Source organism: Polypterus senegalus, chromosome 3 (genome assembly GCF_016835505.1).
Source record: "Polypterus senegalus isolate Bchr_013 chromosome 3, ASM1683550v1, whole genome shotgun sequence".
NCBI classification, from domain to species: domain Eukaryota; kingdom Metazoa; phylum Chordata; class Cladistia; order Polypteriformes; family Polypteridae; genus Polypterus; species Polypterus senegalus.
In genome coordinates this window covers 173,029,817-173,045,465 of record NC_053156.1, presented here as the reverse complement: position 1 = coordinate 173,045,465, position 15,649 = coordinate 173,029,817, and the positions used below count along the sequence as shown (strand labels likewise).

Sequence of the window (15,649 nt, the reverse complement as noted above, 5' to 3'; positions counted from 1 at the left end):
TGAAAAATCTCTGTATCCTGGGAACCCTTATTAGTTTGTCCTGTCACCACAAAGTACAAAATGTGTTTTTCATCTTGCAAAGCTCAATTCTTTATTTGGTCTGTGCTGACATGAGGCAACATGACACCCACAATTTGAAGTACTGTTACAAAGAGAACAGACACTTAATGAATATCAGTTTTCATTTAAAAACATATGTGGTAACATTTGAAAAATATGGCATACAGTACAACAATTAAAAATGTAACTACATGTTAATATATTAAGTTTCAGATTAGAAAAATGAAGAGATATCTGCTTATGTTTCATAATGTGCTTTTCAAATATCAGGGCAAAAGAACACAAGTTTCTGGATGTTAAAGCACCAAGGAGAAGGAGAGCCTATCTAGATTTTGTTTTCTGTAATAATCAAGATAGGTTTCAGATGACTTAATTTGTTGGTTAATGTAAATGAACCTTTAAGATCTAGTAAATATAATATAATAGATTTAACAGTGTTTTGGTTTGAGTGCGTATTAAAAAATAAAAACCATTTAGTTTTAGTATGGCAAATTTTTAGGAGATGTGGAAAAGCCTAAAACAGATTAATTACATCATGCTTTTAAGTGTGGGTCAGATTTAAAAGTGTTTTACGTATAATGCAGAGCAAGTTTATCCCAAAGTTTAGCTGCAGAAGGAAATTAAAGAGGACTCTGCAGTGTATAAACGAATACCAAAAAAAAGCTATATAATACAATAATATAATATACAGTATATACAGTAATCCCTCGCTTTATCGCGCTTCGACTTTCGCGGCTTCACTCTATCACGGATTTTAAATGTAAGCACATCTAAATATATATCACAGATTTTTCGCTGGTTCGCCGCTTTCTGCGGACAATGGGTCTTTTAATTTATGGTACATGCTTCCTCAGTTTGTTTGCCCAGTTGATTTCATGCAAGGGACGCTATTGGTGGATGGCTTAGAAGCTACCCAATCAGAGCATGTATTACATATTAACTAAAACTCCTCAATGATATAAGATATGCTTCCCGCGCGGTGCTTGTTTGCTTCTCTCTATCTTTCTCACTCTCTCTGCCTGACGGAGGGGGTGTTAGCAGAGGGGCTGTTTGCACAGAGGACACGGACGCTCCTCTACAAAATGCCGCTTTATCGCGGTGCTTCTGTATACTTAAAAGCACGTATTGATTTTTTGATTGTTTGCTTTTCTTAGCGATCGCTCTCTCTGACATTCTCTGCTCCTGATGGCGCTCCTTTGAAGATAAGATATGTTTGCATTCTTTTAATTGTGAGAAAGAACTGTCATCTCTGTCTTGTAATGGAGCACAGTTTAAACGTTTGACTAAAGGGTGTTATTTCATGTATAGAGGGCTCTAATAATGTTAACAGGGTGGGAGAGTTTATAAGGGCTTAAAATATATAAAAATAACCATACAAACATATGGTTTCTACTTCGCGGATTTTCACCTATAGTGGGGGTCTGGAACGCAACCCCCGATCGAGGAGGGATTACTGTATTTAATATAAGACTAATAATTCAGTAGAGCACATGAGACCAATGGTTAAAAAAGATATTAAGAAGGCTAAAATGCAGTTGGAGGAAAAAATAAGGCAAAAGATGGCTTTGGCAGATTTGAGAAGGGATGAAATTTAAATTAAGTAAATGCTGGGTATTATACATAGGAAGTAGAAATGTTAGGTTTGAATACATAATGTGAGATTATGACAAGAAACAAGGAGCGCTGGTGGACTCTTCAATATTTACATTAAGACAGTGTACAGAAATGATCAAGAAGGCTAATAGGATGTTAAATTATACAAGTATATCACAATGGTTGGACTACAGGTCACTGGAGTTGTGCTTAAGTTATATAATGTACTTCATCTGGAATACTGTGTACAATTTTTGGTCTGCAAATTAAAAAAAAGGCTTAGCAATGGAGATTAGAATGGACTAGCCAGATGAATATGACTAGGCTGATTCCGTGACTGAAAGGTATGATCAATTAGGAGAGATTGTAGGAGGTAAAGCTTTTCAGTTTAATCAAATGGAGATTAAGAGATTACATTGTTGAAGTATTAAAAGTTATGAAGGTAATTACTACAATGGATTCTAGCAGTTCTTTTAAAGAGTACAGGGACACAGTTATAAACTTCTTAAGGGCATATTTCACACAATTGTTGCAAAGTTTTTTCTTTAAGAAAAGAACCATAGACACATGGAATAAATTAGTAAATAGTATTGAGGAAAGTAGAACTTTAGAGACTTAAAATTTGATGTTATTTGAAGAATCTAGATGAATAGAATGGCCAAGCTTATTGGGCTAAATGGCCTGTTCTCGTCACAAATGTTCTGTTGCTCTTCAAATACATTCTTATTATGGATAGCATTGTATCCTTTGTATTAAGGTAAGTAATAATACAGTTTTAGACTACTGACTAAAAAATAATTGGAATTAACTTGTGTTAAATGTCTTGGCAGTATTAATACATTGTACTTTTCTATTTAAGTTCTGTAGATTTGCATAGAGAGAGAGAGAGATTAAACATAAAGCATATTACAGAAAATATAAGAAATAATTAAGAAGTTCTTTTATATTATTATTAAAGGTGTAAAGCATCAAGACTCACAGAATTCTTTCTTGGCGTTTCTGAATGCCCCCACCTCTGCTTTGGATCAATTTGATGTAAGTGTTAAGTCTACAATGTTGGTTATGATGACTTATTTCTTTACTGTACGTATTAAAGCTGTTGTTTTGTATATCTTTTTTTAAACATTGCATTTTGAATCCATTATGAGCATCATTGCCTGAGATTGCACATTTCTTAAAAATAAAATGTACATTTAGGATGTGTTGTGTATAATGGAGTTTTAAATATTTTAGAAGTGTCATTATTATGTAATAATTTAGTCATTCATTTTGCATTTGAAAGTAAAAAATTAATTAGTATAAATGTCAATGTACATATGGTATTTTAATAAATATTTTTGATGGTATACAAGCCCAATTTTTTTATTTATACTTAGGTCAATATTTAGTTTAGAATACCAGTGAGGTATATTTGTCTAGCAGTGGATCATTGTATACAAATATACCAGAAATCATTTGCCTATTTAATTTTATTTAATTGACAGTATAAAGCAGAAATCATCAGTATCCTGTTGTTTGTTTGTTTGTTTTTTTTTTGCAAAATTTTGAATGTCAATAACAATTTCTTTTGCAAATAAGGTTCCTTTAATTTTTGTTTTGTCTTCACTGCTTTTTATCAACCAAGCAGGATTCTTATTCCTCCTCATCATCTTCTTTGCTAGAATTTTGGGATGATGTAAGTTTTCATGGAATTTAAATCAATGATTTCCTTTATAAATTGCAAAATTCATTGATTTAAATACTATACTTGCCCTGTATGGTCAATTTTATTAAAATGTATACCAGTATTAAAATTCAGTACCACTTCAAAAATGAGCAGTAATAACTTTCATCATCAAAAACTTTACTTATGTTTTAGTGCCCATGTGCTTGTAAGCTTATGACAAACTCTTAACATAATTTGAAAAACTATAGTAACAGCTTAATCTAACTGAACTATCAGTTTAATGTTTGGGTTATTTGAAAAGTCATGTCAGAAGCACAATTTAGAAGCTTAAATCATTATGTTTAATATTGTAATGTTAGCCCGTTAAACAATCTGTTTGAGATACCTACTCCAAAGGAGATCTGCGGCTCTAAATGTGTCTTACAATTGCACTAAATTTCTGTGCTTAAACTTTGGAATTTTTTCTTCACCCTTCATTAGCTTTTGTGCCCCTACCCTTTTTGAAATAACTGACTGGATTCGTAGTACTGACATAAAATGGTCATGTTATGAACAGAAGCACACTGAATCATTAAAGGTGATAAATGCTCATGCAGAGTTGATTTTCCACAATTGAACAACTTGTCTCTTAAAATTAAATGTACTCTTACCTCTTACTAAAAAAATAGAAATGTTTTTAACTACCATCATTTTTTTTTTTCAATCTTAAATTGTACAAATTTCTTACTAGGCACAACTACGTGATATTTCTTTAATGCCATATCTAGTTGTTGCATATCCAGTTATATGTCTTTATTTTTCTTATGTATGCAAGATACTTTTTTAACATAAAAACAGTAGCCTGGTTTGATATGTAACACAAATTAGAAAATTTACATGCTTTGAATTGACAAAAATTATACAGTTACTGTACATATGAATTGATATCATAATAAAGAGAAATAACTTATAAACTAACTAAAATTACATCAAGTCAAAACAAGAGGAAACAAGCGTACAAATGTTTCTAAGTCAACATAAATGCTGAGCCTGCTACATGGCTGTGTAGTTCTATGTTCAACATAAGGGCTAAAGTTATTGAACATTGGCAACTCTCTCTGAAAGAACAGGGTAAACACTCAAATGTTAGATATGTTTATTATTAATAAATATTAATTAATATTAAATAATAATTAATTTTTGCCTTTATTTCACATTGTGTATTCTTCTGCATTAGTCTGCCAGTTTCAAAACTGTTGTAAAAATGATGGTAGCCAAAAACTAAAAATACTGTCAGTATTGGCAGACTGGATTTGAGAGAGGGACACATACTGTGCAGATTGCTCATATTCTGCTTGTGTGAATGGGTTGAGAAGGAGAGTACTTACCCATTGGGATGCTCTCCTTTGCTAAAATCTGTCAATTCTGGCATGGTTCGGTTCAAGGAGATGGGGAGTGAGACAGAGTTGTGGGCGTCCGACTTTAAATTGGCCCCAGAAGTAGACACAGAAGAGAACAAAGCTGGGTGGGAGAGACGGAAGTGAAGTCTAACAGCAAGAGCACTGAGAGTTGGAGTGGTAGAATTAAAGTGCAGCTGAGCATGGAAACTTAGGTTTGATCACTGTGTAACATACTGTCCTTTTAAGGCGTAGTTTTTCCCCCTTTTTGTGTGTGTCCTCCCACATACCACAGATTTGAAGAACTAGCATTCTAGGTTATAACTACAATTATACTGACTTACTTTTATGCAACAATTGACAAGCACTTTCAGTAATGTTCATTTAAAGAGTATGTGAGGCAATTGAAAGTAAGGCTTTTTTGGGTTTTTTTTTTTTTTAAACATCAATACTGCCAGCACTGCCATGGTCCCCCAGTAGCCCTTTGGTGGCGACTGTCTTGAAAACAATTATTTTAGAGCTGTAAAGGACAAACACGTAGACAAAGTCTCCAGTAAGGAATGTTACAAAGATTACCATTTTTTTCCATACACCTAAGAATAGTAATTTTGACCATGTTTTGGTTACTACATTTTCCCTTCTCTGTATACCTGCTTAAGCATGTGTGTAAACTTTTAGAATGAAAACAGTTTTTTCTATTGTTTCTAAAGTCTTGTAGTTCTCAAAGCCCATGAGTATTAATACAAAAAATGTGTACTGTAACATAATGTAGGTCGCTAAGAAATAGTACTGGTGTGCAGAATGTAATATAATACAGTATCAATTTAAGTTGTCCTACTTAAATTTAAGCAGGTTTCAAAATGTTATAACATGTTCTTAAATTACCAATTGTTGCAAATGTTTCATATTGTTAAATTTGTTTTTTTAAGTCAGCATCAAAGTTTAAAAAGATAAATTCAAAATTATAGAGAGAACTGGTTCACTGCACATTGGGCTGTTTAATAAAATTGACTGTACTCCTTTAATCAAAAGGTATTTCATTCCCATTCATAGAAATAGCTTAGTTACTTTTTCACCTAGGGTTTACTTTGTTGTGTTCTCTGGTTTTGCTTTGCTGGTTTGATAATTCATATTTTTTCTATTTCATTATTGAAGACATCTAAAATAAACTTATTTCTTTAACAAATTCTTCCATTAAGAGTCCCTTCCACATTTATTGGCACCCCTGGTAAAGATGAATAAAAAAATATTTTGTAGTAAATTACCTTAATCTCACACTGAAAATTAGGGATCCTGCCTTTAACTGAAGTAAATTTATTCTGAGAAAAATTAATTCCTCCTGAAGAAATATTTATTTTTAATTAAACCTCACATGCCACAATTAGTGGCATTCCTGCATTTAATACTTTGTACAACCTCACTCTGCCAATAAAGCATCACTTTGTCTTCCTCTGTAACATCTTTTAAGGTGGGAAAATATACAGCAGGGAATCTATACTATTTCGTGTTCACAGAATCTCTCCAGATTGTACTATGTCCTCTCTTGTTCACCCTTCTCTTCAGCTCACCTCACAGGTTTTCAGTGCAGTTTAGGTGTAGAAATTGTGACAGCCAGACAGCAACTTGATTTTTTGTTCTTTTAACAATTTTTATGATAGTTTATTCATATGATCAGATTGTTTTCCTGCTAGTAGGTCTAGTGATAACCCAGTTTTGATTTCTTGGTAGAGGCAGCCTGGTTTAAATTTAAAATTTCTTAGTATTTCATGGAGTCCACGATGCCATTTACCCTAATAAGGTTATCAGGGCCTTTGGAAGAAAAGAAGCTCCACAACATCACAAGTCCACCATACTTTGGGTATCAGGATCTTCTCGATATAGTCATCCTTCTTTTTACACCAAACATCTTCAGTGTTTGTTGCCCAAAAGGTCAATTTTAGTTTTATTTGATCATAGAACATGGTTCCAATCAAAGTTTCAGTAGTGTTTCACAAACTCCAGGCACTGACGCTTGTGTTTAAATGACAGGAAAGGCGTTTGTCTGTTATGCCTTGCAAATTACCTCTGGCGTGGAGATTGAGTCTGATAGTAGTTTTGTAGACTTGGTGACCCCAAGATGCTACTTTTTTCTGTATTTCTCCAACAGCGATCCTTGAGGATTTTTTTTACTTCTCTTACCATCATGCACACTGTGCACAGGGACAAAATAATCTAGGGTCCTCTTCCAGGCAAATTGGTAACTGTTCCAGCTGATTTGAACTTTTTAATAAGCATTTTCAGGTGAACAAATACATATTAATGTTTTGCTAGTTGGTTGGCCAGTTCTTATATTTTGTTTGTAGTATTTGTTCAGTCTGTGTCTTCTGTTGTTTGAGGCAGGATTCAAATCACATTTTTGCCCACAATAATAAGGTCCAACATAGCTGGCAGACATTTACCTTGTCCTTAGGGACACTTATAAGATAATTGCAACATTATAGTCCTCTCAGAACTAGTACATTTTGTCTTTCTCCTTTGATTTTAATCATTTTTCAGGGTTCAGCAAAATTCCCAAACATTTCCACGATTCTGCAGAACTTACAGTGAAGCAAACTCCATGGAGTTTGCTCATCACTAGTCATCACATTTTTCTCTCATTTGAATTGTGTGTGTTCTTATCTTTCCTATGTTGATGAATGAATAAGGGAATTTGGACATTGTCCTACCTCATACTTGTGCCCCAGTGAAACAGGAAGTCATGGATTACTGCTTGAAAGTTTCTACACACTCTGATCAACTTAAAGTCAGATATAAATGGAAAAAATGATTCAGTTACATATTGTTCATAAGAATTTCTGGGGGTGTAACAATCATGGCACTTTGGTGTTTTCTCAGAATACATTTATTTCAATTAAAGGTATTTCTGTATTTTTTTTCAGTACATGACTGAGGTAATTCATTAAAAAGGTGATTTTTTTTTACATCTCTTTTTTACTCATCTTTACCAGAAGTGGCAATAATTATGAAGGGGCTATGTATTGCTATGAACACAGCAAAAAGTCCAATAAATTACCCATTCCTCTCTCTGTAGGTTTTAACTCCTTGTAAACAGCAATGTGTGTTTTTCATGCAGATTAATTCTAACTCTTCTTAAGTTGTCATTTTGTTTCCTTTATACGTTATTTTTTTGTTTAACTTATTTTCTTCCTGTTTCTTTTTATTTAAAGCGTTCTCCTGCCTGTGTCCCGGCTAACAAAGGCAGACGTGTAAGAGGCTGTTTTGTTTTGTGTGCTTTGTTTTGCAGTAGTTTCTTTTATTTATTGTTTTTTATGTTTTGTTGCCTTGCTTCTTTTGTCTGCTCTGCTAGATTTCCTTCCTTTTCATTTCTTAAGAACGGCGTTTGTGCAGTTGCTGTCTTTGTTAAATCAGCTTTTCCCTCATCAGTGCATTGAAACTGTTACATCAAATGCGTATGTTATTTTGCAAATGGGGAAAACAGACATATTTAAAATGCATGCTCGGACGCTGTCCTTGTGCTGTAAATTTAACATTAAAGGTTATATTTAGTCTCACATGCATGTGACTTAACAACAGTGCTAATCAACTTTATTAAAAGGAAATGGCTGTGAGAATGAAAAGGTCTTCTTTCAATGTGCAACATGAATGCCTTGATTGAATAGAAAACAAAATGCTTATATATCATAGCCAGAGGGACTGACATGGAAAAGGGCCAGCACCTAAATGGGTCTAACAAACAGACACCTGAAGGGCCGACAAGCATGGTTTTAAGGAAATCTGAAATAGAATGAAAAATATCATCGTTCTTTGTATCACATAAAAAATTAATGTACAGTATGTAGTTACGACCCATCTGTTGTGCCTCTATTACACAGTTTTTGGTTAAGAGTTATTTTTTTTTTGTTCAGTTTATTTTTGATGCATTTACATCATTTAAATGTACTATCCTGTATGAAAATCATTTATAAGCTCCTCACATCCCTCCCTAAGTGAAACTGGCCCATCAGAAATGAGCAGTGTTTTCAGTTCTGGCCTATTGGATGCTGACCCTCTACTTCTTAATTCTGCTTTAATTTTACTCTTAAATGTGTTCTGGCATCAAAAGTGCAGCATGTAAATAAATATGGATCTTCACCTTTTGCGTAATAAAGAGAATGTGCAGCTTAAATGCATTTATTAGCATCATTATGTTGAAATGGGAATTTTGAATGCTGCATATTTATATCTGCTTGCAGTGTGAAGTCTGAGAAATCTATTAAAAGTTTTATCTCCCCCAAAAAAAATGTAATTTATTGCCATCAACACAAAAGCTTACTTAGGGGTTTTATGAATAATAAATAAAACCTCTGGGTGACCAGGACACATTCACAGTGGGAAGACAACTGATTGGATTGTTTCTCTTACTGAGTTCCTTAGACTTTTCTTTCACAGTCCTCAGACTTCACAGCTCTAGCGTGTGGTATCTGCTCAGCTTGTTTCTTAATTGCTTTTAGGAATTTTCATGCTCAATATAGCTAATTTAAAATTTTGAGAAAAAGTTGTCATTTTGCAATGTGGAGTTTGTACTGTTTGATTTATATGTGTAGTTTGTCCCTATAAAATATAATGTGCTTCAGTTGCTTTCTTTGGTCTGTATTAACTTAAACTTTTTGACACCTGGTAATTTTACCATTATATTGTAACATGTTGGTCATAATTAATGAAAACTCAGTAACAGGAAGTAAAAATTTCTGCAAGGTAATGTTGATGTGTTTGATGATGTTCGCACAAAGAATCTCTTTTTGAACTTCACCACCAGATTTTAAATTACAGTAACCAAAGACCCTGTTCATTCACACACGTGTGTTGGTCAAGTTTCCTCAAATGTGATCAGAGACAACCCTTAAGGCAGCCTTGCACCTAAGAACAGTTTATTTCTGCTATTTGCTCTGGTCTCAGGGCAAACAAGCACACCTAATTATAGTAATGAACAGGCTTCAGGAGAATGGCTAGCAAAAAGTGCATGCTACATGCAGGCATTAAATTCTGGCTATTTAAAAGGTTTTACAAACAGGTGATTTATTTATCTATGTATTTTAAGTACAATATATCCACTTTTGCACACATCTGTCTATATTAGTTTCTCAGCAGAAATCTCTTCTAAAGTAGAAGTCTACTTCATATAGTAATAATTACAGCACTGCAATGAAACTGTAATGACATTTTTCTGTTTTGTACACTATTATGTATGTTTCCTCTTTTCCAGTAACCACAGCATTGTAATATTGTACTGCTAACCATTACTTATACTGTCACAAAGTCGTCAGATCAGATGATTTTTCTACTGTGCTATATTTAGTTACACACTAAAATACATTACAATTCTCGCATACCTACTGTATATTGTCACTTGTTGCCGAATATAAAAACACATTTAACCATTAGTCAAATATAACATAAGTAAACACAAAATGCAGTTTTTAAATGATGGTTTTTATTATTTAGGGAGAAACAAAAATCCAAACCTACATGGCCCTGTGTGAAAAAGTAATTGCCCCCTTGTTAAAAAATAACCTAACTGTGGTGTATCACACCTGAGTTCAATTTCCGTAGCCACCCCCAGGCCTGATTACTGCCACACCTGTTTCAATCAAGAAATCACTTAAATAGGAGCTGCCTGACACAGAGAAGTAGACCAAAAGCACCTCAAAAGCTAGACATCATGCCAAGATCCAAAGAAATTCAGGAACAAATGAGAACAGAAGTAATTGAGATCTATCAGTCTGGTAAAGGTTATAAAGCCATTTCTAAAGCTTTGGGGCTCCAGCGAACCACAGTGAGAGCCATTATCCACAAATGGCAAAAACATGGAACAGTGGTGAACCTTCCCAGGAGTGGCCGGCCGACCAAAATTACTCCAAGAGCGCAGAGACGACTTATCCAAGAGGTCACAAAAGACCCCAGGACAGCGTCTAAAGAACTGCAGGCCTCACTTGCCTCAATTAAGGTCAGTGTTCACGACTCCACCATAAGAAAGAGACTGGGCAAAAACGGCCTGCATGGCAGATTTCCAAGACGCAAACCACTGTTAAGCAAAAAGAACATTAGAGCTCGTCTCAATTTTCCTAAGAAACATCTCAATGATTGCCAAGACATTTGGGAAAATACCTTGTGGACTGATGAGACAAAAGTTGAACTTTTTGGAAGGCAAATGTCCCGTTACATCTGGCGTAAAAGGAACACAGCATTTCAGAAAAGAACATCATACCAACAGTAAAATATGGTGGTGGTAGTGTGATGGTCTGGGGTTGTTTTGCTGCTTCAGGACCTGGAAGGCTTGCTGTGATAGATGGAACCATGAATTCTACTGTCTACCAAAAATCCTGAAGGAGAATGTCCGGCCATCTGTTTGTCAACTCAAGCTGAAGCGATCTTGGGTGCTGCAACAGGACAATGACCCAAAACACACCAGCAAATCCACCTCTGAATAGCTGAAGAAAAACAAAATGAAGACTTTGGAGTGGCCTAGTCAAAATCCTGACCTGAATCCAATTGAGATGCTATGGCATGACCTTAAAAAGGTGGTTCATGCTAGAAAACCCTCAAATAAAGCTGAATTACAACAATTCTGCAAAGATGAGTTGGCCAAAATTCCTCCAGAGCACTGTAAAAGACTCATTGCAAGTTATCGCAAACGCTTGATTGCAGTTATTGCTGCTAAGGGTGGCCCAACCAGTTATTAGGTTCAGGGGCAATTACTTTTCACACAGGGCCATGTAGGTTTGGATTTTTTTTTCTCCCTAAATAATAAAAACCATCATTTAAAAACTGCATTTTGTGTTTACTTGTGTTATATTTGACTAATGGTTAAATGTGTTTGATGATCAGAAACATTTTGTGTGACAAACATGCAAAAGAATAAGAAATCAGGAAGGGGGCAAATAGTTTTTCACACTACTGTATGCTAATTGATATTTTGTCTTTTGTGTGTTCTTCTTTTCTTTTTGTATTGAATTCGGCCCAAATTGCAGTAAATGCCTGCACTTCTTGTGGAGACTCATTCTGACTTTATTTTTACACAAAAGCAACTGTTTAAAAGTTTTGCCCAAACTAATAAAAACCTTAACTGCAGGTTTGTTACCTTTATGATACTACAGACTGGAACCACCCAGTGGCCAGAACATTATTACAGCTTCACTTACCTTTGCCACTGGAGTGAGTCCGTAAAATTTTAAGGGTGGCTACAGAAACCTTAAAAAAAGGGACTGGAAATTACAGGATCTAGGCAAGTCTGATTCTGCCTGTTACTGATAGGAAAAATGAAACTATATTTTAGCAGGTGTTCTCAAAGTGCTCTATTCAAGTGAACCCTTAATTCCTCCCTGTTTGCCCATTCTCAGCTAGCCAGTGTCTGTGTACACACACACACACACACACACACACATATATATATATATATATACACACAGTATATGTATACTAAAGTTCTTACTCACAAGGTTTAACAATTGCAAACATTTATTTATTGGAGAATCAGGTTGTTTGTTAAGTTCATTTTTCATTAGATGAAAAATAAGCATGCCCAAAGGGTGCCTTTTTTGAATAATGTAAAATATGCGCCTTTAAAATAATCCATACTCTGAATCACTTGTGCCACAAGCAATGCTGGTGTCATTGTGCCTATTCATACACTTATGTTTTCATGCTATTCGTTACACTTCTTTACATACCTTTTTCAGTACAGATGCTATACTTTTTTTGGTCAAATTTAATTGAAAAAATAGAAGGGGAACAAAAACTAAATCCCCCTATGCCAGTCTTCTAGAATATTACAGGTGTATTTTTTAACATGCTGGCCACTTTAAGTCCCAAAATGGCATCATTGTCTTTCATGCTGCTCTTTAAACGTTAGGTCTCTCTGCCCATTTATTGTATATGAATATACTTAAGGCATTCTAAACGGAAATACAGGAATAAAAAAATGCGTTCTCGTAGCTGACATAATAAAGAGGAACAGGGTCTAAGGTTGCAGAATTTAAATAGTGCTATATTCCAAGTGTATCTCTTATGGTCGTATAAACTGAAAACTGTACTGAAAGTATTCAGTGTGAGTCTGAAGAGCACTAGTACAAAACATATATGAGTATGTTACAGCTAACATATTTTTGAAGTTTTTTACCCCAGCAAGAAAGATTTTTCTCAGGCAAGGTATCAGTGTTTTTTGTTTGTCAAAAAACTTCATACTGAGATAGAGAATAACAAATGTGCATGATACAAAACTAATTAGAAATTAGAATGATAATTATTCATGCTTTGTTGGGGCTCACTGAAGACAATATTCCTTTTTTTAATCAAGCATTTCCCAAAAGTAAATTAAAATAGGATTGTTAGGCTGTAGTAAAGTTTGAGTATAGTTCCCTCTGGTGTCCATTCTATAAAATGTAAAGAATAGCTTAGCTAACATCACACCAACAAATAATGAGATTTTGTAAAATTCTTCATCTTCTTCTTCATCACAAGGATGATTCTGCTATAGTAAACATTAGTATATGGATAACTTAAATATAAACAAAATATGTGCATAACAATAAAAATTAATAATATAAGCACACAGCTTTTTAGCCTGATTATATGGAGATATTTTACTATAAAACAATACTTCATTAGTATTAAAATGAGAATGTTTTAAATGCTGTAAAATGAGATTGTTAGATGCAAAAACCAGTTTGATTAGACTTGTGTACTGTAAGAATCAAACAAGATAATCCTATTTGGATCTTGTGGACAACATTTATAATAAAGTGCATTGTAATAATCAGCACCCAGTATGTGATCTGGCTCCTGGTTTGAAAACACAAAAATATAATAAGATGTTTCCTAGTGACACACGAATATTTCAAGATTAACATGGACTTACTCTTCAGATTTTTGATTGAATATCTTTATGCTTATTAACATATGGCAGTCATGCAAATCTGCTCATACAGCAGATCAGATAAAAAGGCTTAAGTACTGCTTTATATATTAAAACTCAGTTTCTAGCCCCCAGACATTAGGTCACTGTCCTTTATTGAATTACTGAATAAACAGGATTTTTTTAAATGTGAAATGTTTTGAAATGCACAGGAAACCTACATTTTTTATTACCATTAGCTGCTACCATATGGGTAGCATTCGAATTATTAGATTATATCAGAAAAAAGTGAATATTTATTTAGTGGGTACATAATGTAAGCTGTAGCATACTGTGTATGTACTTACTTGTGTTTACTGTATATAGAAATCACTGAAATATTTATTTAGGAAAAAAATCCATTAATTTGATAGTGACATTTTTCATGTAGTGCAAAGATACCCAATTATAAATAGATGTCTTAAATTACCCTTCCTCTAACTGAACTAAGTATTATTACTTAAAAAACCTACAAAACTATCTTGTGAGGTGTAAGGTACTGTACAGAGTTTTTAATTAATTTAAAAATAATTGTAAATACAAATGCATTGTTAAAAGTATGTGTCTGAAGCACATTCACAGTATAAAAAAATCATTTTCAATAAAATATTTTATTGCAAGATTTATAACTTATTTATTTAATATTTATAGATTGATTCTATTGAAAATTTTAACTTGTCTAATACACCTTCACGAGATGAAGAATCAAAGTCCCAGATTTATTCAAGATCCAGGTCACCATCAACTGCAAGTGATATGGAAGCAATCGAGGTATTTTGTTTAAAATGCATTTATTCCTACTTGTTTTTGCCTATGTGTTGTTGCAATACATACATCTTGCAGCGGTTGCTCTCCTGCTGACCTTCTCAGAGATTATTTATTCCACGTTTCTTTTCCATCTTTTATGTCTTATGAAAATCGTAATCCATGTAAGTTTTGTGTTCTTGTCTCAAATTGATTCCAACTCTTTAAACTGCTCTCTATCAGAATTACTATACTGTATATATGCTTGCAATTTTCTGTTTCCAAGCCACTTTGTATCCTGAACTTCTTAAACAATTTTCCCAACTTTTTTCTATAATCATGTGTCATCATCTGTGCTAGTTTGTTTCATTTCTGAGCATTTGCTAGAGGTTGTCTAAAGATTCTGTGTAGTATGACTTTTTAAAGTTCTCTGCAAATAAAAGGAATGAGTTGTGCCAGCAATGAATCACAATATATACTTCAGAATTTAGAAATAGTGATTGAATGCTTTAGAAATATTTGGTGCTTAATTTTGACACCACACTAGGCCAAGATAGAACATATTAGTTAGATGTGGGATAGCTAAAATCAATGTCCATTTTCTCCAATGACTGATCTGCACTTGGAATTGAGAGGTGAAATCCAACTATTTTTCGCAATTTATTTTCACAAATATGTTTCCAAACTGCATTTACACTTTGTGAAGAAAGCTCTTGTTATTTCTATGCTCTTTTTTAATTTTAAGAAATACAAAAGAAGTGTTCCCCCCACCTGCTCTTTTAAGATTGCTGGTGATTCTGTGTCACACAAATATATAATGAAACAGATTTAACAGTTTTAACCCCTGACCTTCTGCCATCAGTAGGTTTCTTTCTTCAGAAGAGGTGAAATAATTTCAGAAATGCATCTTAAGTATTCTTTTTCCAATTGCTAATGTGTTAACGGCTCAGAATATAAGTGGGAATTAGATGTATTTCATATATAATATATAAGTACGCCTCCATGCATGGGACCTAGAGCCAGGCCTTACCTGTTCCATATGAGGTTCATTTTGATTTATTTGAGATTCCCATGAGGATGGATAGTTTTTTGTGCGGCCCCTTTCCTTAGATCATTTGGCTGTTGATAACCATAATAACTTGCTCAAAGTAATGGTTGAGTTACTGTCAATCTGCTAAATCGTGTCTACAACAGTACTAAATGAAGCAATTCAGCCTACTGAACATATCTTTCCTTTTAACGGGAATGATATGACAAGGGAAAACTGAACAAAGCTCCATA

At 33.9% G+C, this 15,649-nt stretch overlaps 1 protein-coding gene across 4 annotated transcripts in view; it reads left to right on the top strand.

The window, feature by feature from the left end:
- LOC120525692 (serine/threonine-protein kinase MRCK alpha-like) overlaps positions 1-15,649 on the top strand; it is a 429,465-nt gene that overhangs the window by 363,574 nt on the left and 50,242 nt on the right. For 3 of the 4 annotated variants that reach the window (XM_039748214.1, XM_039748215.1, XM_039748212.1), the window contains exons 21-23: positions 2,612-2,688; positions 7,902-7,940; positions 14,276-14,395. In XM_039748214.1, coding sequence (XP_039604148.1) covers positions 2,612-2,688; positions 7,902-7,940; positions 14,276-14,395 — 236 coding nt within the window. The remainder of the gene's footprint in view (positions 1-2,611; positions 2,689-7,901; positions 7,941-14,275; positions 14,396-15,649) is intronic. The other variant, XM_039748213.1, reaches the window with a different exon arrangement.